Here is a 22,061-nt window from a genome sequence, read left to right on the forward strand (position 1 = left end):
AACCTGCAACCTAGATTACTCTACCCAGCAAGGATCTCATTCAGATTTGATGGAGAAATTAAAACCTTTACAGACAAGCAAAAGCTGAGAGAGTTCAGCACCACCAAACCAGCTTTACAACAAATGCTAAAGGAACTTCTCTAGGCAAGAAACACAACAGAAGGAATATACCTACAATAACGAACCCAAAGCAATTAAGGAAATGGGAATAGGAACATACATATCAATAATTACCTTAAATGTAAATGGACTAAATGCTCCCACCAAAAGACACAGAGTGGCTGAATGGATACAAAAACAAGACCCATATATATGCTGTCTACAAGAGACCCACTTCAGACCTAGAGACACATACAGATTGAAAGTAAAGGGATGGAAAAAGATATTCCATGCAAATGGAAATCAAAAGAAAGCTGGAGTAGCAATTCTTATATCAGACAAAATAGACTTTAAAATAAAGACTATTAGAAGAGACAAGGAAGGACACTACATAACGATAAAGGGATCGATCCAAGAAGAAGATATAACAATTGTAAATATTTATGCACCCAACATAGGAGCACCTCAATACATAAGGCAAATACTAACAGCCATAAAAGGGGAAATCGACAGTAACACAATCATAGTAGGGGACTTTAACACCCCACTTTCACCAATGGACAGATCATCCAAAATGAAAATAAATAAGGAAACACAAGCTTTAAATGATACATTAAACGAGATGGACTTAGTTGATATTTATAGGACATTCCATCCAAAAACAACAGAATACACATTTTTCTCAAGTGCTCATGGAACATTCTCCAGGATAGATCATATCTTGGGTCACAAATCAAGCCTCGGTAATTTTAAGAAAATTGAAATTGTATCAAGTATCTTCTCCGACCAGAATGCTATGAGACTAGACATCAATTACAGGAAAAGATGTGTAAAAAATACAAACACATGGAGGCTAAACAATACACTACTCAATAACGAAGTGATCACTGAAGAAATCAAAGAGGAAATTAAAAAATACCTAGAAACAAATGACAATGGAGACACGACGACCCAAAACCTATGGGACGCAGCAAAAGCAGTTCTAAGGGGGAAGTTTATAGCAATACAATCCCACCTTAAGAAACAGGAAGCATTTCGAGTAAACAACCTGACCCTGCACCTAAAGCAATTAGAGAAAGAAGAACAAAAATACCCCAAAGCTAGCAGAAGGAAAGAAATCATAAAGATCAGATCAGAAATAAATGAAAAAGAAATGAAGGAAACGATAGCAAAGATCAACCAAACTAAAAGCTGGTTCTTTGAGAAGATAAACAAAATTGACAAACCATTAGCCAGACTCATCAAGAAAAAAAGGGAGAAGACTCAAATCAATAGAATTAGAAATGAAAAAGGAGAAGTAACAACTGACACTGCAGAAATACAAAAGATTATGAGAGATTACTATAAGCAACTCTATTCCAATAAAATGGACAACCTGGAAGAAATGGACACATTCTTAGAAATGCACAACCTGCCAAGACTGACTCAGGAAGAAATAGAAAATATGAATAGACCAATCACAAGCACTGAAATTGAAACTGTGATTAAAAATCTTCCATCAAACAAAAGCCCAGGACCAGATGGCTTCACAGGTGAATTCTATCAAACATTTAGAGAAGAGCTAACACCTATCCTTCTCAAACTCTTCCAAAATATAGCAGAGGGAGGAACACTCCCAAACTCATTCTACGAGGCCGACATCACCTTGATACCAAAACCAGGCAAGGATGTCACAAAGAAAGAAAACTACAGGCCAATATCACTGATGAACATAGATGCAAAAATCCTCAACAAAATACTAGCAAACAGAATCCAACAGCACATTAAAAGGATCATACACCATGATCAAGTGGGGTTTATCCCAGGAATGCAAGGATTCTTCAATATACGCAAATCAATCAATGTAATACACCATATTAACAAGTTGAAGGAGAAAAACCATATGATCAACTCAATAGATGCAGAGAAAGCTTTCGACAAAATTCAACACCCATTTATGATAAAAACCCTGCAGAAAGTAGGTATAGAGGGATCTTTCCTCAACATAATAAAGGCCATATATGACAAACCCACAGCCAACATTGTCCTCAATGGTGAAAAACTGAAACCATTTCCACTAAGATCAGGAACAAGACAAGGCTGCCCACTCTCACCACTCTTATTCAACATAGTTTTGGAAGTTTTAGCCACAGCAATCAGAGAAGAAAAGGAAATAAAAGGAATCCAAATTGGAAAAGAAGAAGTAAAGCTGTCACTGTTTGCAGATGACATGATACTATACATAGAGAATCCTAAAGATGCTACCGAAAAACTACTAGAGCTAATCAATGAATTTGGTAAAGTAGCAGGATATAAAATTAATGTACAGAAATCTCTGGCATTCCTGTACACTAATGATGAAAAATCTGAAAATGAAATCAAGAAAACACTCCCATTTACCATCGCAACAAAAAGAATAAAATATCTAGGAATAAACCTACCTAAGGAGACAAAAGACCTGTATGCAGAAAACTATAAGACACTGATGAAAGAAATTAAAGATGATACAAATAGATGGAGAGATATACCATGCTCCTGGATTGGAAGAATCAATATTGTGAAAATGACTCTACTACCGAAAGCAATCTACAGATTCAATGCAATCCCTATCAAACTACCAATGGCATTTTTCACAGAACTAGAACAAAAAATTTCAAAATTTGTTTGGAAAAACAAAAGGCCCCGAATAGCTAAAGCAATCTTGAGAACGAAAAACGGAGCTGGAGGAATCAGGGTCCCTGACTTCAGACTATACTACAAAGCTACAGTAATTAAGACAGTCTGGTACTGGCATAAAAACAGAAAGATAGATCAGTGGATCAGGATAGAAAGCCCAGAGATAAACCCACGCACATATGGCCAACTTATCTTTGATAAAGGAGGCAGGAATGTACAGTGGAGAAAGGACAGCCTCTTCAATAAGTGGTGCTGGGAAAACTGGACAGGGACATGTAAAAGTTTGAGATTAGATCATTCCCTAGCACCATACACAAAAATAAGCTCAAAATGGATTAAAGACTTAAATGTAAGGCCAGAAACTATCAAACTCTTAGAGGAAAACATAGGTAGAACACTCTATGACATAAATCACAGCAAGATCCTTTTGGACCCACCTCCTAGAGAAATGGAAATAAAAACAAAGATAAACAAATGGGACCTAATGAAACTTCAAAGCTTTTGCACAGCAAAGGAAACCATAAAGAAGACCAAAAGACAACCCTCAGAATGGGAGAAAATATTTGCAAATGAAGCAACTGACAAAGGATTAATCTCCAAAATTTATAAACAGCTCATGCAGCTCAATAGCAAAAAAACAGACAACCCAATCCAAAAATGGGCAGAAGACTTAAATAGGCATTTCTCCAAAGAAGATATACAGACTGCCAACAAACACATGAAAGAATGCTCAACATCATTAATCATTAGAGAAATGCAAATCAAAACTACAATGAGATATCATCTCACACCAGTCAGAATGGCCATCATCAAGAAATCTAGAAACAATAAATGCTGGAGAGGGTGTGGAGAAAAGGGAACACTCTTGCACTGCTGGTGGGAATGTGAATTGGTACAGCCACTATGGAGAACGGTATGGAGGTTCCTTAAAAAACTACAAATAGAACTACCATATGACCCAGCAATCCCACTACTGGGCATATACCCTGAGAAAACCATAATTCAAAAAGAGACATGTACCAAAATGTTCATTGCAGCTCTATTCACAATAGCCCGGAGCTGGAAACAACCTAAGTGTCCATCATCGGATGAATGGATAAAGAAGATGTGGCACATATATACAATGGAATATTACTCAGCCATAAAAAGAAACGAAACTGAGCTATTTGTAATGAGGTGGATAGACCTAGAGTCTGTCATACAGAGTGAAGTTAGTCAGAAAGAGAAAGACAAATACCGTATGCTAACACATATATACGGAATTTAAAAAAAAAAATGTCATGAAGAACCTAGGGGCAAAACGGGAATGAAGACGCAGACCTACTTGAGAATGGACTTGAGGATATGGGGAGGGGGAAGGGTGGGCTGTGACAAGGCGAAAGAGAGGCATGGACGTGTATACACTACCAAACGTAAGGTAGATAGATAGTGGGAAGCAGCTGCAGAGCACAGGGAGATCAGCTCGGTGCTTTGTGACCGCCTGGAGGGGTGGGATGGGGAGGGTGGGAGGGAGGGAGATGCATGAGGGAAGGGATGTGGGAACAGATGTATATGTATGACTGATTCACTTTGTTATAAAGCAGAAACTAATTAAAAAAATAAATAAATAAACTTTAAAAAAAAAAAAGAAACGTTTCTGACTGAATATTCCAGTGCCTTTGAAAAATACATCAAAAGAAACTTGAAGGGGTGAAAACCATGAGATAAGAATTGATTAATCTACTTGAACTAATTTTTCCATTAATTTTTAGTCTCTTAAATTACTCTAAAAGAAAATATGGGCAAAGGAGAGACTATGGTTTAGGTCAATAACAGAAATGCAGCCCCCTGTAATTGTATGGATTTTCTGCCTTAGTTCTACCTCCAGATACACCTGATATGAACAAATGATGCATTATCCCTCTTCCTGTGACTGACTTGATTCTGGCTTTCCCTTTCTGAGGAAAATGGAGCACAGCAAGGAATCCCAGTAATGAAACCAGCATCAGGCTTGGCTTGGGAGAGGGAGGCATTTCCTCTGAGGAATGCTCGATCTTTGCTGTTTTTCCTGACTCTACCCTCTCCATCTGCAAATCCTACCCAAACTTGCTGCCCTCAAGGAAGAAAAAGTTGGTTGACCACCTTTTAAATGTGTTCCTTTGACTTTGTTTTCTATTTCCTTCTCTCATTCCAGCCAGCGACCCCCCAAATCTTAACAGGATTTATCTTCCATCCCTTGTTTCCCGGCATCATCCTGCCCACCAGTCAGGCTACTCCAGATGTCCAGAATGGAATCCTTCCTGCAGGACAAGCAGGAGCAAATCCTGCCATCCAGGGAACCCCAGAGGGCCCCTTCCCAACTACCACTGGCACAGATGACGACTTTGCAGAGACCATCCTTGCAGGCATCCAAAGGGGCACACACACCACTGAGGAAACCACCACAGGGTCACCAAAAGGTAAGTTCTCCAAGCCAGAAAAGTGCCCCAGGGCCGTGAAAGTCATCTTCAGAGTGAGAGAGGAGTTCTTTGTCTTGCCTTGACAAATACAGATCCCAAAAATATCAGGGGGCCCCCTTACTCACATTTGATTCCAGCAATGTGAGGGAGTATTTTTACTGGGCTACCAAACTTATTGGATCTATCCAGAAAGAAGACATTTAATTGCTGGCATAATTTACTTTCCATATTAGGTCGGAGCTGGAAATATTTAGAAACAGACAGTGTTCTCCATTTCCGATCCCCCCCGCACCCTTCAAACACACACAGGACACAGTTAATCAATCAAGATACTCTCTTCCACTCACTAAGCATGGATGAGCCTCAGAACCTTCCTAACATAAGGAAGGTTCTGAGGCTTCAGAAGGTTGCAAGCTGCCACTAGAGTTAGTGCAGTGCATGAACCCATGTGCCACTCCCCTCAGATGGGACTTAAGAAATGTTGCAAAAATCAGCTCTTCTAGCACCAACAGACAGAGATAATCATTTAACCTGTGAGGATGTCCAGACCCACATGTTCCAAATATCCAAGTGGACAAAAGAATGATTTGCTATTGATACTCTTGCTCCAAAAAAAGAAATTTTGATCTCAAGTAAGAAATGTTTGAATTCAATATGCCTTTACATACATTTTAAAAGTGTCTTTTTTTTCTTCCAGGAATTTAGTAAGCTGTCTCAAATTTTTTCAACTAAGCCACCTCAAATGTGGTGATAAATAAGAATCATTTTCATTGATCATATTATGGAATAGACTGAGACATACCGGAGAGTATCAGAAGAACTTAATTCGTAGTTTACCCAAAAAATTTTTCTTGAAATTTCAGAAGATATACACTTCCTGGGGAATACTGGCTTCTGAAAAAGAATACTAATTAAATGGATAAATTTATCTTTAAAATATAACATTATGCCACCTTAGACCCAGAAGATATGTATATTAAAATGTATTTTTTTTTCTTTTTGCGGTATGCGGGCCTCTCACTGTTGTGGCCTCTCCCGCTGCGGAGCACAGGCTCCGGACGCGCAGGCCCAGCGGCCATGGCTCACGGGCCCAGCCGCTCCGCGGCACATGGGATCCTCCCAGACCGGGGCACGAACCCGCATCCCCTGCATCGGCAGGCGGACTCTCAACCACTGCGCCACCAGGGAGGCCCTAAAATGTATTTTGAAACTGACTCTTTTTCTTCTTTGGGGGTGAAAGAAAGTTGGACAATTTCAGAAACTCCATTACCTCAGGATACTTAGATGATACTCTTAGTCTAGACTTTCTTTGGAAGCAGACAATGCTGCAGTCATGGGAGTGGACATCCAGCTGTGTAAGAACAGTTCTAATTTCCTCACAACCACCTTATGACCAATTCTGTCCCATAAGAGCCACAAATTTAATTTTCAATATGCAAATTAAAAGCAAATTACATGTGCATCTAAAATATGCAGTGGAAGTCAAGAATTATAATTCATATTCTCTGTCCTCAAGTTGCTTTTACACAGAGCTAGTGATTATGGCATTTAATCTTTAATTTGGTATGTCTGAGTAAGAAATGAAATTGATAGAATACCTGCTAAAGAGCTCGAGGAATCACATTCCCTGACTTCAGACTATACTACAAAGCTACAGTAATCAAAACAGCATGGTACTGGCACAAAAACAGACACATAGATCAATGGAACAGGATAGAAAACCCAGGAATCAACCCATGAACCTATGGTCAATTAATCTATGACAAAAGAGGCAAGAATATACAATGGAGAAAGACAAGTCCTTCAATAAGTGGTGCTGGGAAAACTGGACAGCTACATGTAAAAGAATGAAATTAGAACATTCTCTAACACCTTATACAAAAATAAACACAAAATGGATGAATTAAAGACCTAAATGTAAGACTGGATACTATAAAATTCTTAGAGGAAAACATAGGCAGAACACTCTTTGACATAAATTGCAGCAATATCTTTTTGGATCCACCTCCTAGAATAATGAAAATAAAAACAAAAATAAACAAATGAGACCTAATTAAACTTAAAAGCTTTTGTACAAAGGAAACCATAAACAAAATGAAAAGAAAACCCACAGAATGAGAGAAAATATATGTAAATGAAGCAATCCACAAGGGGTTAATCTCCAAAATATTCAAACAGCTCATGCAGCTCTATATCAAAAAACAAACAACCCGATCAAAAAAATGGGCAAAAGATCTAAATAGACATTTGCCCAAAGAAGACATGCAGGTGGCCAAAAAGCACATGAAAAGATGCTCAACATTGCTAATTATTAGAGAAATTCAAATCAAAACTATAATGAGGTGTCACCTCACACCAGTCAGAATGGGCATCATCAAAAAGTCTACAAACAGTGAACGCTGGAGAGGGTGTGAAGAAAAGGGAACCCTCCTACACTGTTGGTGGGAGGTGAATTGGTATAACCACTATAGAGAACAGTATGAAGGTTCCTTAAAAATCTAAAAATAGAACTACCATATGACCCAGCAATCTCACTCCTGGGCATATATCCAGAGAAAACCATAATCTGAAAAGATACATGTACCCCAACATTCATTGCAGCAATATTTACAATAGCCAAGACATGGAAACAACCCAAATGTACATCGACAGATGAATGGATAAAGAAGATGTGGTATATATATACAATGGAATACTACTCAGCCATAAAAAAGAATGAAATCATGCTATTTGCAGCAACATGGATGGACCTAGAGATTATCATATGAGGTGAAGTAAGTCAGAGAAAGACAAATATCATATGATATCACCTATATGTGGAATCTTAAAAATGATACAAATGAACTTATTTACAAAACAGAAATAGACTCACAGACATAGAATACAAACTTATGGTTAACAAAGGGGATAATGTGGGGGTACATAAATTAGGAGTGTGGAATTAATATATACACACTATTGTATATAAAATAAACAACAAGGACCTACAATATAGCACAGGGAACTATAGTCAATATCTTGTAATAACCTATAATGGAAAAGAATCTGAAAAAGAATGTATATATACACACACACATATATATATAACTGAATCACTTTTATACACATGAAACTAACACAACATTGTAAGTTAATTACAGTTCAATTTAAAAAAATAAATAAAATAAAAAATTTAAAAGTATCCACTAAAGGTGAGACTCTTGCTCTGCACACCTAAAAGGTAGAATTTAATCTGATTTAAATTTATAACCAAGACCACTGCAGTTCATTCAGAGGGGGAGGGAGTTGGAGGGATTACTATAAACTACAGTAGAGGTCCCACATAGGAAAGATATGAATAGGTTTAATAACATTCCTCATTATATTTGAGTCAGCCCCATCAGTATGGAAAAAACCTAAAAATATACCCACACAATATATTCCATGTTGTTTTTCAGGTGGTTAAAATTTTACTAGTGGTTAAAGATTTATTAGCCACAGTGTTTCAGATTTTCAGAGCTGAATAACATATTATGAATTGTTAAGGTTTTTATAGCCAAATAAGAGTAAATTAGGATTTAATTTTCCAAAAATACTTTGCCATTAATATTATGTGATACTAATTAAAAGTGTTAATCAAAAGATTTCCTAGGTAACTCTCTATCAAAAAACATTCTCTCTGAGCCTCATTTTTCTTATCTGTAAAATGGAGGCAAAAACCTGTTATAGATACCCCACAAGCTTAACAAGATGATCAAAACAGGTAATACATGAAAGTGCTCTGTAAACTCCAAACCACTGTAGAAATTCATTTTGTTTACTTTCAATATCCTTCAAACCAATTAAAATTACCTGTCCTTCCAGCCCCACATCTTCTCCCTGGTCTTCCTCAATATACTTTAATTATTAGTGTAGGTATATAATTGCCAGCTAAACAATCGAGATCAGGTGTCTTCCTGGGTATGCTACACTTGGGGGAACCTGAAAACTTCTCAAGGTTAAAGGCAAACAGATGGATTTAAGGGCTCAGTTTCCACACTTACATCCCACATATGGATTTTCCTAAGATAGATCTGCCTGAGAACATGTACTACTTTTCTTCCTCTCCTTTCATAGTCACTCTTTTCTCACATTACAGAAGAAAGACTTATGTCTCATCTATCACTGATCTCACTGTGGAAAACTGTTATGTCATAGAAAACCTCCAGGACACAAAACAAACAACTTCAAATACTGGAGCTGGTGTTGAGAATGACAATGGTCTTTTACAACTCAGGTAGTTTCTTGTTCTTAGCTTTCAATGAAATTAAATGAGGACTTACTGGAACAGGAATTTGATCATTGAAAACATTCTTGATGGTAGAAATTAAAACTACAAAACATTAAATGTTGTTAATTCATTTTAAAATATCAATAATACATAAATTACATGTCAATACAAATAGCATCCTTTTTAAATTAAAAATAACTCTTTTAATTTGATGAGAACGCTCAATTTAATTAACAAAATTTAGTGAGAAGAATGGTTTTATCTTTGAACTCTCATGTCTGACTTAATAGAAGATGTTAGGATTCTCTTATCTGCTTCTGCATTCAATCTTCATCTGTCACAATATCACATATGTAGCTGCTGGGAAATTCTACTGTATATTCTTCATAGAATGAGAATGACAAAGGAAAATGAAATCTTTATATTATTATTAAAACAGTTTTATCTCACTTATCTATCAAAAGAATCTCAGGGACCCCGAAGAATCCTCACCAAATATTGAGAATAACTTTGAATGATGTTGCATTCACATTTTTTAATCCTCTCCCTGGTTATATATTGAAAATAGCATAGTGATCTACCACGTGTGTGACTTTACACACAGACATTCTCATTGCTTATTGTACTGCTAGTCTGTGCCCTACACACACAGTAACTCTGATAAAATCAAATTTATTCAATTCCCACCAAAAAAGAAAAAAGCTATAGTAAATGTATAATGGTATGTGCTGCAATATCAAATATATTCCTGGCAGAAAAGATCTTCCCTTTAAAGGAGGCATCAGTGAAAACTGAAACCTCTGCTTCCAATTTTATGGTCTGATTGGTAGAATTTTACACAGACTAGTTTCTGGCTTCAAACATTACAGACCTTGTTCTCTTTCATTACTCATACTTCTGCTGCCAAGCACCACAAGACAAGTTCATGTGGCAATGCCAATTTTCGCCTGTCACTTTGGTGCCCCAACACTTGGTACATTGAGACAGTAGGGGGTAGGAGTATTCCTGAAGCCATTTCTAAAGTGGCAACTTATTCACAAGCCACATGCATATAGCCCACTAAACCCAAATTCAATATCTCCCCAATTCAACCTTTCTGAGGCAGATCTCGAAAATGCCTGTGATAACCCTAATGCCATTGACACAAAGTACGATGAAAGAAAAGTCAACATGGAGAGAAACAGATGTCTTCACTGGTTGTGATTAAAATATCTTACATTTTCAAGAGCTACAAACATAAGACCCCACAAACACATACTCTCAGGGCCCTGGAAGGAGCCTGTGTGAGTGAAAGTCCCTTCAGCTTAAACTTAAACTTTATTGGCTTTATAATTAATCTGTTTCCACCTCACCACTTTTACCCAGTTGTATTTGCCCTTTCTTCCTCTGTATTTTGTGTTATTTTTGCAATAATCCTATTTATGTCCTTATTAGAAAGCAAAAAGTTCATAATAACACCTCCCATGTTCTAGGTGACAAGTTCTGCTTGGAGTACAAAGCAAAGGGAAATAATATATACTGAGAGCATTCTGTGTAAAAAGTGCAAAATATTTTTGGAAAATCGAACTCTAATTTACTCTTAGTAAGGTAATGGATACCAAAGTCTAGAGAGAAATGCCGTCCAATAGAAATACAACATGAATCACATATGTAATTTAAAATTTTCAAGTAGCCACATGAAAAAGTAAAAAGAAGTAGGTGATGTTAATTTTAATAATACATTTTATTTAACACTATATATATATATAATATTATACCTGACATACATATAATACAAAAAATTAATGATCTTGGGGCTTCCCTCGTGGTGCAAAGGTCAAGAATCCGCCTGCCAATGCAAGAGACATGGGTTCAAGCCTTGGTCCGGGAAGATCCCACATGCCACGGAGCAACTAAGCCCATGTGCCACAACTACTGAGCCCGCATGCTACAACTACTGGAGCCTGCATGCCTAGAGCCTGTGGTCTGCAACAAGAGAAGCCACAGCAATGAGAAGCCCGCACACCACAACGAAGAGTAGCCCCCACTCGCCACAACTAGAGAAAGCCCATGTACAGTAACAAAGACCCAATGCAGCCATAAATAAATGAATAAATAAATAAATAAATAAATAAATAAATTTTTTTTTATTTTTTGGTTACTAAATCTTTGGAACTAGATGTGTGTTTCAATTTGCATCTCAATTTAAACTACTAGCCACATTTCAAGTGCTTAATAGCCACATTTGGCTAGTGGTTACCATACTGGACAGTGCATGTCTAAATATAATGGAAGAGCCGCAGGGTTAAAAGTAACACCCCTATTTTAACAACAGGAAAATCTAAAGCTTGGTATAAGTAACATTTCCAAGGTCACTCAGGAGCTAGCATTTGGTGGAGATGGGGTTTGAACGTGGGTTTGCATAACAAGTTATAAAGTTGAAAGAAACTTTTCTAAATTACCAAAAATAAAAATCAAATTTAATCAATAGTGTTAGAGAAAAGACCAGATCATAAAATGATAATATAAAATCATTGTCAGATGAAGAGAAAGAAAAGAATCTAGACATTGACCTTTCACCTTTCACAAAAATTAACTCAAAACGGCTCATAGACCTAAACATAAAATGCAAAAATAAAGATCCCTAGAATATACAGAAAGAATATCTACTTGACCTTAGATTTGGAGATGACTCTTTAGATACAATATCAAAAGTACTCTCCATGAAAGGAAAAATGGTAAGTTAGACTTTCATTAAAGTTAAATTTTTCTGCTCTGCCAAAGATAGGAGTAAGAGAATAAAAAGAAAGTCACAGACTGGGAGAAAATCTTAGCAAAACATATATCTGATAAAGGACTGGTATCCAAAATATACAAAGAACTCATAAAATTCAACAATAAGAAAACAAGCAACCCAGTTTTTTTGAATGGGCAAGAAATCTGAACAGACACAAAAAAAAACCCATACAGATGGCAATTATTTGGAATATGGGAAAAAATGCTCAACATCATATGTCAGCATGAAATTGTAAATTCAGAAACAATGAGATACAACTGAATACCTATTAGAAAGGTTAAAATTCACACACCGGTAAAACCAAATGCAGGTAAGGATGTGGAGCAATGGGAGCTCTCATCCATTGCTGGTAGAAATGCAAAATGGTACAGCTACTTTGGAAGACAGTTTGGCAGTTTCTTATGAAACTTAAAATACTCTTAGCCACGTAATCCAGGATTGCACTCCTTAGTATTTACCCAAATTAGTTGAAAACTTACGTTCACACAAGAATCTGCATAAGAATGTTTATAGCAACTTTACTCATAATTGCCAAACTTGGAAGCAAACGAGATGTCTTTCAATAGCTCAATGGATAAACAAACTGTGGTACGACATACAGTGGAATATTATTCTGCTATGAAGCCACAGAAAGTCATGAAGTAATCTTAAATGCATATTACTAAGCAAAAGAAGCCAATCTGCTGGATACACACTGTATGATTCCAGCTGGATCATATTTTGGAAAAGGCAAAACTGTGGAGACAGTAAAATGACCAGTGGCTGCCAGAGTTTTGGGAGAAGGGAGGGATGGACAGGTGAAGCACAGAGGATTTTTAGGGCAATGAAACTATTGTGTATGATACTGAGATGGTAAGTACACATCATTACACATTTGTAAAACCCACATAATATACAACATAAAGAGTGAACCCTAATGTAAACTATGGGATTTAGTTAATAAAAATGTGTCATTATTGGATCATCAATTGTGACAAACGTACCACACTAATGCAAGCTGTTATCAATAAGATTAACTGTGCGGGAGACAAAAAGGAGATAAAAGGGAACTCTCTGTACTTTCTGCTCAATTTTTCTGTAAACCTAAAACTGATTTTTTAAGTCTATTAATTTTTTAAAATATACCCAAAATATTACTGGTTAGTATTTTAAAATATTAGCCCACAATGTTTGCAAATTGATATGGTTTGCTAGAAATGATGACTAAGAGATAGAAAATATCACCCCCTAGTGGCCCTGAGAAAGAAAAACTACAAGTGTAATGAACAGGCTAGAGTCAAAGAAAAAGCAGCAAGAGCCCCTTTTGTGGGACAAGGTACTTCTAAAAACAAATTAAGACTCAAATATGATAGCTATACATAAATCCAAGTAAGAACTCAAGTATTCAGGAGGAAGGGTGATTAAGGACAACATTTAAGGAAAATCAGAGAGTGTATGGGCAAAGTATCAATACATAAGTGACTGATGCCTTATAATATCATGGGAGTGATGTGGAAAGGAGGAAACCATATTCTATAACTCCTTCAACTGTCTAAGTATCCCTTGGGTAAGAAGGCCTCTGCAGGCCAGGAAAGGAAGTCACACTAAAGGGCCATAAAAATGCAGGTCCATCCTTCCAGTAATATATTGGCAGACCTGACTGGCAGATGTAAGATATAAGATCTAAGATGTAAGAAGCCACATTCAAGAAACTCAAGGGGGCTAAGCAAACACAAGTTGAACTTTTAATTATTAATATAGTTAAAACTTTAAATTTGTTAAACTAAAACAGGTTACCATATACCCAATACGAAATGGGTCATGACAGATCTTAGACCAACATGTAGGACAAATAATTGCAACAATTATTCACTTCAGAATAAAATTTAAAAGAACAGCTAATTTGAATTAAACTTTCTTTAAACTTCAAGAAGACATTACATATAAGAACATCTCAATAAGTACTGTACTTATGTCCCTTACAGAATCTATCAAATATTTTTAGGACCCAAAGATTCTGCCACTTTATTTCAGTGTCCCTATGTAACTGAGAATATAATTGAGAAGTCATAGACTAGAAATCATAGAGGGAAGATAGCACATATGAGATCGCTTTCTGTGCAGATAAACACACTGCCCTCCCACTACCATTCCAGGTGGATTCCACTGGTGTTGTGGACAGATTCATTTTGCAGATTGCATCCTCAATATTTTGAATTCAACCTCCTGGATGTCAATATATATTGCTAAGGATGTTTACTTTCACCCTACATTCTAACTTTTGGACCTATGAATTCATGAGTTCTTTTTCCAACTGTATCTAACATGCTGTTAAACCCATCCATTGGTTCTCTTAATTTTTTTTTATTGACATTTTCAGTTCCAGAATTTATATTTGGCTCTTTTTGAAATTAGCTACACTGTATTATATAGTTTCCTGTTGCCTGTCAAAGTTTTCAAGGCTTGCTTTTATCTCTTTGAATATAGTCTTAGTTTTTTCAAAGCAAGGTATAATTCTAATTATCTTGATTCCCCATCCATTGCTTCCTATTTTCTTCTCATTCTTCCCATAGGATCTTGCCTCCTATTGAATCAGGTTATCTTTGATAATATGTCGAACTATGTTGCTAAAAATTTTTGTAGAAACAATTAGTGCCAGAGGATATTTTTGTTTGTTTCTGCCAGGAGCCCGAGAAATAACAACCTGGATCATCCTAATCCAGTTTTAGAGTTTGAGATTTTTCTGGGCCCTCCAAATAACAGAAAGGCAAGCAGCAGTCCCTTGAGGGCGGCTGACTTATTTCTGTTTCACCTCTACTGGTCCCTAATCAACCGCCAGTGTAACTTTCCAGGGCTCCCACCTTTGATGGGCCCTGGACTCTGACTGCTGTCCCTTCAGGCTGGCCAGACTATTAAACAAACTCTTCTAGATCGGCAACTAGAATCAGTGCAAAAATGGTCCTAAATGCTGGACTCTCCTCTCTAGATTTCCATCCCCTCCTGGATCTTAGCCTAGTAATTCTATACTATCTGATTAACTCTTTGATGGTTTTAAAATTTTTGTGTATCATTCCATTTTTACTTGTCTTGAGCAGGAAGAATCAGTCCAAATGACTTTATCATTACTGAAACCAGGATTCCATTCCTGATCTTTACCCCTAACCTATTCCACAGTATCTCTGGCAGGGGGAAGATTTATGAACAATCAAAAGGTGTATGATGCTCAACGAAGTGGCCAGTCCCAATACCTGATGTAGACACTCACCCCCGAAACTAAGAATGTGGATTCTCACCCCCAAAACTAAGAGTGTGGATACTCACCCCCAAAACTAGGAGTGTGGATACTCATCCCTGTTCTCAACTGGGGCTTGGTTGCCGATTCTGTTAATTTAGGAACAACCCCACATGATGCCTCATGTCACCATATATCAAATAAGAAGTGATTATTCGTTAAAAATACGATACATCTGGAATTCTCAAAAATTAAATGTTAATGGTCCCCTTTTGTCATGAATAAAGAAAAACTGAACAAGACTCTGATATGGAGGGTGTGTGAGTATATTTGTATATGTGTATGCTAGACTCCAAAATATTACACAAGTTATTCTGCTTACTTTGAATATGTATACATGTTTCCATTTAAAAAGTAAAACACATTATTATACCAGGACTATAAAAATATCCACTATTTTTGGAGTTGATGCTGTTTATCAAATAATGAGACTTTCAGCCAGTCACCAGCTGATTATTATGACTTTGCTTTTTAAAGTAGAAGCAGATAGAAAAAATTTTTAATGCAGAAAATTATAAAAAAGAAAATTAGTCACTCAAATCCCACCATTCATATGTTACTAACCTTCACCCTTCGATAAATACTTCCTAGTCATGTTTTTCTGTGCATATTTTATGTATTTTTTTCAGAGTTGAGCTTATTCTGCAGTAATATATACTGTTATGTAACATGCTTTTTCCACTTAACTCTATACCATAAGTATTTTCTCCTGTCATTATTTTGCTTAAACAATTTTAATGTTTAAATTGTGTTCTACTTCATCGATTAACCATAATTTATACAACCTAATTCCCTAAATTTTTAAAGGAATTTTTGTACAGTAAGAAATCTTTAATGATCTCTGTTGACCTGTCTGTGTGAGAAGTGACGTTGGAAATTCCTATCACTGGAAGTCTCTTTTCCTCCTTTTCCCTACCTGAAAATTTGTATCAATGAGATGATTTAGTATGTTATCCTTCATCCTTCCCCATCACTGTGACATGCCTACCAAGGGTAACAGGGGAGGGGGAGGCATTTGGTAGAGAAGAAAGGTAAGAAAGGAAGAGAAGAGAGTGGTTTTAGGGATTATATGAAATGCAAGACCGGCTAAGAGGTGGTCCATCTTAGCAGTGTGAAGGTCTGACCGGCTGGTAGATGCTCCACCCATGGGACGAGACCCCCTCATGAGCCCCATCCAGTGTGGAATCAACTTGCTCTGGAAACCTGGGACAAGAAAGAGTGGGGCCCTAGATTAAACGAATCCAGAGGCCATGGAAAAGATATAAGTTCAAGGGAAGATTTGTTTTTTCTCCTACAAAGTGTAAAGCAACATACAAGCATAAACTATGCTTCTATATTTCTATGAGAGATGAAGGGTCTCTTGTCTGTGAGTAAGTGGTGAGGATGACTGAATCCTTGGGTCTCGTGGAGTTGTGTGGGTTGAAGAAATTGTCTCTGACCTGAAAGACTGTTTTGTACATTCCTGTGGGTGTTGTGTGTGTTTGATCAGCTGATGTAAGACTGCTTAATAATGCAGTGTCTCTCCTCACTCCAAGGGATGTAGTTGTGGGGTTACAGAGAGGGAAACCCCATGTATGATAATACCTGTAGATGTATTTTTTTTAAATCTCTGTTCAAATCAGACTTTGTGTCAGCAAGCTTCTCATAGTTAATTGTCAAACATTTAACCCCTCCACGCCCCGTCTGCCCCACACACTGTAATTGTAGTCTGATGGGCTTTTCAAAGGAATGTCTCCCCAGAAATTGCATTGCTGTACCAGTGCAATTTCCAGAAACTTGCTTAGGGAAGCTTGCACACCATGCCAAGCAAGTGGCTACTGGAAGAGTCTGCTGAAAGTTATGAGCTTACATTCTCATATTGGATCAAATCTCAGTCTCTGAACCACTATAATAAAATGCACATTTAAATTTTTTTTTAGCCTTCACAAATTATTCTAAGTGCTTTAAAGAAGCCAAATAGGAGTCATACTGTAGGGTCGATGGTACACACAACATACTCAAAAATGAAATCATCTTCCCTTATGTTCCTCTTTTTGCACCCTCTCTTTTTGTTAGTAGTCCCACTACATGCCACATCACCAAAGTTTAAATCATCATAACCCTTCATGCTTCCCTCTTCTGTCCATCACATCCAATCAGATGCCAATCCTCTCCATGTCTGCTTCAACCCCCTTGTAAAATTGTAAAAAAGATTAAATGAGATTATATGTTTAGAAAATACTTGGCAAATTCTTTAGCATATTTTAAGAATGCAATAAAGGCTGGGTTTATTATTATTATTATTATTAATTACATTATAAGTATTACCCTGTTTTCTGACCTGTAAGGACAAGAGAATTTGACTTTCCACTTTCACTTTCAGAGAGTGTAGGAAAGTTTCAGGGAGGTAGAAAAGAGTACCAACCAATAACTGTGTCCTTAGAACATAATGAATATCTCAGAACATATATTTTGAAATCACCAAACAAGGCTGCTAAGAATAACTATCCTGTCTCATAGGGTTGGTGAAGATAAAGTGAAACAAATTTAAAACTCCTTTGCAAAATATAAAGTAACAAATAAACATATACTGTTATTTCCATCTTCTTTTTTAATTACAAAGTGAAAATAAGCAGGCGGGGATACATGATGACCAAGATGAAACTTTATTGATTGTGAAGAGAAGTTTCAGAAGTGCCTATGATTCTGTATAATATGTAATTTTCATCTCACAGGAGCAATGCTTTTCAGACCCTCTGACAGTGAAGAAGTGGCTCTATACAGCCAATACTTCTGGATTCTGGAATGAAATGGTCACTCTTTACAAAAGGAAAACCTAATTACATTTATATTTTTTTATTTCTTCTTTTTTTTTTTTTTTTTTTTCTTTTTGCGGTATGCGGGCCTCTCACTGTTGTGGCCTCTCCCGTTGCGGAGCACAGGCTCCGGATGCGCAGGCCCAGCGGCCATGGCTCACGGGCCCAGATGCTCCGCGGCATATGGGATCCTCCCAGACCGGGGCACGAACCCGTATCCCCTGCATCGGCAGGCGGACTCTCAACCACTGCGCCACCAGGGAGGCCCAATTTCTTCTTTTTCTTGAAGATGGTTAAGATCGCAGTCCTATGTTGATGGCTGAATCAAGATGAAGAGGCACAGACTTTTTCCTTGATAGTATAAAAAGTTTTTTTTTTTTAACTTCGTATTTGGAAATAATTTAAAACTTATAAAAGCATTGCAAAGATAGTACAGTGAACTTCCATATACTCTTCAACCAACTTCCCATAATGTTAACGTCTCACATAATTATGGTATAATTATCAAAACTAAGAAATTTACATTAGCACAGTATTATTAACTAACCTACAGACTTTAAGTGGGTTTCACCAGTTTTTCCTCTACTATTCTTTTTGTGTTCCAGGATGTAATTCATGATCCCACACTTCATTTCGTTGCCATATTTCCTTAGCCACTTCCAATTGGTGACAACCCCTCAGTCTCTCCTTGTCTCTAATGACCTTGACATTTTTGAAGAGTACTGATCAGGTGTTTTGTAGACTATCCCAATCTGATTTTTTCCAATGTTTTCTCATAATTAGACTGAGGTTATAAATTTTGAGGAAGCATTCCACAGAGGTGATGTGCCCTTCCTCAGGGGATAAATGGTATCATTTATGTCTTATGTGATGTTGAAGTGATATCTGCTAGGTTTTTCCACTATAAACTTACTATGTTTCTCTTTGGACTAAATAAATATTTGGGAGAGATAATTTTTGGCTATGCAAATATTCTGTTTATCCTTAAATTTTTGACCATTAATTTTAGCATTCATCTGTAGATCTTGCCTGCAGCAGTGATTACTGTGGCATTCTGATGGTAATTTAATATTTCCCTCATTCTTTCTACATTTACTAGTTCTTCTGTAAGGAAAAGTTGTCCCCCTCCTCCCCCAAATAAATTTTATTTGATTTGTCACTAATAACAATCACTCTTCACATGATTTATGATCCAAATGTCCTGACTACCTTACAGAGTTATCATGGGAATTGAATAAGATGGAACACATACAGGGTAAGCATTCAATGGATATGAGTTCCATTCCTTCCACTACCCATTTTCTAATGTCTAGATGAGCCCAATATCTAAGCCATACAGTTAGTACTCAATCAACCATAATCAACAAAATTTTTATCATTAGATAACCTTGCACACATGTGACCACACCAAATTGATTGTAAGGCCCAAAGCTGAGCAAACAGGCTTCTTTATGGCCACAGAGATCCATAGCACTAGTACACGGTATTATATAGGGACAGTCAGAAAATGTACTGAATGAATGAATGAATGGGCATTTCATAAATGCCAAGAAAGGAGATATAAATGCTAAGAGCCCTAAATAAGGATCAGTTTAAATATTATTCCTTTGTTCAAAACATTCTCCCCTATCTCTCTTTTGTGTCATTTGCTTCTAGACAGATTTAAACTTCAGTATCAATAGATCTCTATTTCATAGTTCATTCATGTTCCTTTTTAAACCCATCAGGTTTTTCAAATCTTCAAAACATCTCAGAAAATAGCCCTAATTTTAAAACAGGCAAAGGATGGAAATGGACAATTCTAAAACAAGAACCAAAAATGGCAGTTTAACTTCAAAAGTTGAACCACTGCAAGTTCAAATAAAAATATATTGTTTTTGCCTTATCAAATTAAGGTATTTTACATCAGCTGTTCTCAAACTTTAATGTGCGTTCAAATCACCAGAGGATCTTGTTAAAACTTAGATCCTGATTCAATGGGGCAAAGAAAGGACCAGAGGGATACTGCATTTCTCATAATCTCTGAGCAATGTCAATGTTGCTGAGCCTGAGGACCACACTTTGACCACTCAAACTGTAAACATAATGATCAGTGCTGGTGAAAACAGCTGTGTGCTGTATATAACATTCTGATATAAACCAGTACAACCTTTTGGAAAGTACTTTGGCTATGTAACTTAGAGCAGTGCATCCAAGTCCTGGCTGTACATTAAAATTTCCTGGCAAACTTTACAAAATATCTATGCCCAGATTCCATTCCAGAACAATTAAATCAAAATCTCTGGGAGTGGGGACTAATAGTGAGTATTTTCAATCAAAGGAAAATGAAAATTTTATTGAATAGATAAAATCGTGATTATATAGATAATTAATGAAATATTATGTGTTAAAAATATAATGTAGGAAAATGTTTACAATATAATGCCAATTTTTTCAGCTTTATTAAGGTGCAGTTGACAAATAAAATTATAAGATATTTAAAGTGTATGTTGTGATGATCTTGTAGACATAAACACTGTGAAATAATTCCCCCATCCAGGCAAGCCTGCCATAGGAGCTTCTTTCTCCATGCATTCACAGGTGGCAGTGCACTGCCTACATGAGCTCCAGGGATGGGAGCAAGCTGAAGCTGCCATCTTGAACCCCAGGGGTGGACGCAGACCACTACTGCTGTCGCTGCTGCCACCAAGGATACTGTGAGCAAGTGCAGGTCACTGTCCCCACCTTCCCGGGAGCCTGTACAGCCTGCCACTGCAGAAGGTCCTGTGATCCAGGGCCAACTGCCAGTCTCTGCCGCCACAGACAATTCGCACATGTCGCAGTTGTGGCCGCCTTATCCCTCCCTGGTCTGAGCAAGTAAGTGTGCCCCAATCAGCCACTGCTTTTGCCCCTTCTCGCCTGGGTGGGGAACAGACGCCTGAGGGTGGCCCACATTCAGAGATGGGGCCAAAACCAAAGCTGAGCTACAGGGGCTACAGGTGAGCTACAGGTGCAACTAAGGAAGAGGAGTGGAAGTCTCTCCATGCAGCTGCACAGGCTGCAGATTAAATCCCAGCAATTGGCTTGGTAAACCCTGCGTCTGTGGAATGCATGAATCCCACAACTGAGACTGGTCTAGCTTCAGCAGCTGTAGACTTTGGGGGCAAGTACACAAGGGACTTGGGCCAGGTCAGCATAGGAGCTGCCCCACAGGGCCCAGAGCGTGTCCAGAGGCCTACCTAGAGGCATTGGAGGGCCTCCTGGGGAGGCGGGGGTTGGCTGTGGCTCACAACATGGGCCAAGATACTGATAGCTAAGGCCCTGGGAAAATATTATTATTGCTATTTTTTTGTTTTATTTTGTACCATTGTTTTTTATTTTCTTGTCTTTTTTAAATTTTTTAATATATTTTTTCTATTTTTACTTTACTTTTTTGTTTTTTTTTGTTTTTTTCTTTTTTGTTTTGTTTTTATCTTTTTAAATCATTTTTGTGTGTTTGTTTTATGGGTTTTTTGCTTATTTTAGTTTGTTTTCTGCTTTTGTTTTGTTTTTATTAGTTTTGTTTTTATGGTTTGTTTTCATTTGGGGTTCTTTTGTTTGGTTGGTTGTTCTCTTGTTTTTTTCCTTTGTTTTTTTTCCTTTGGGTCTGTTTCTTTGTCTTTGTTTGGTTTTGCTTTTACCACTTGTCTTGGGTTTGTCTGTTTTCTTTTCTTTTTGTTGTTGTTGTTGCTGTTTGTTTTTGTTTTTGCTATTTGTCTTGGGTTTTGTTTGTTTGTTTTCTTTTCCTTTTTGTTTTTTT

The 22,061-nt window shown here is 37.1% G+C and overlaps 1 protein-coding gene across 1 annotated transcript in view; it reads left to right on the top strand.

The window, feature by feature from the left end:
- The window catches only part of AMTN (amelotin), a gene marked incomplete at both ends in the record, with an annotated part of 41,986 nt that extends 21,003 nt beyond the window's left edge, over positions 1-20,983 (top strand). Inside the window, 2 exons of the mRNA XM_081239576.1 lie at positions 4,928-5,192; positions 20,823-20,983. Of these exons, the coding sequence (XP_081095702.1) occupies positions 4,928-5,192; positions 20,823-20,983 (426 nt within the window). The remainder of the gene's footprint in view (positions 1-4,927; positions 5,193-20,822) is intronic.
- Positions 20,984-22,061: the final 1,078 nt, after the last annotated feature.

The sequence above is a fragment of the Mesoplodon bidens genome (genome assembly GCF_964165515.1).
Source record: "Mesoplodon bidens genome assembly, chromosome: 1".
In the NCBI taxonomy this organism is placed as follows: domain Eukaryota; kingdom Metazoa; phylum Chordata; class Mammalia; order Artiodactyla; family Ziphiidae; genus Mesoplodon; species Mesoplodon bidens.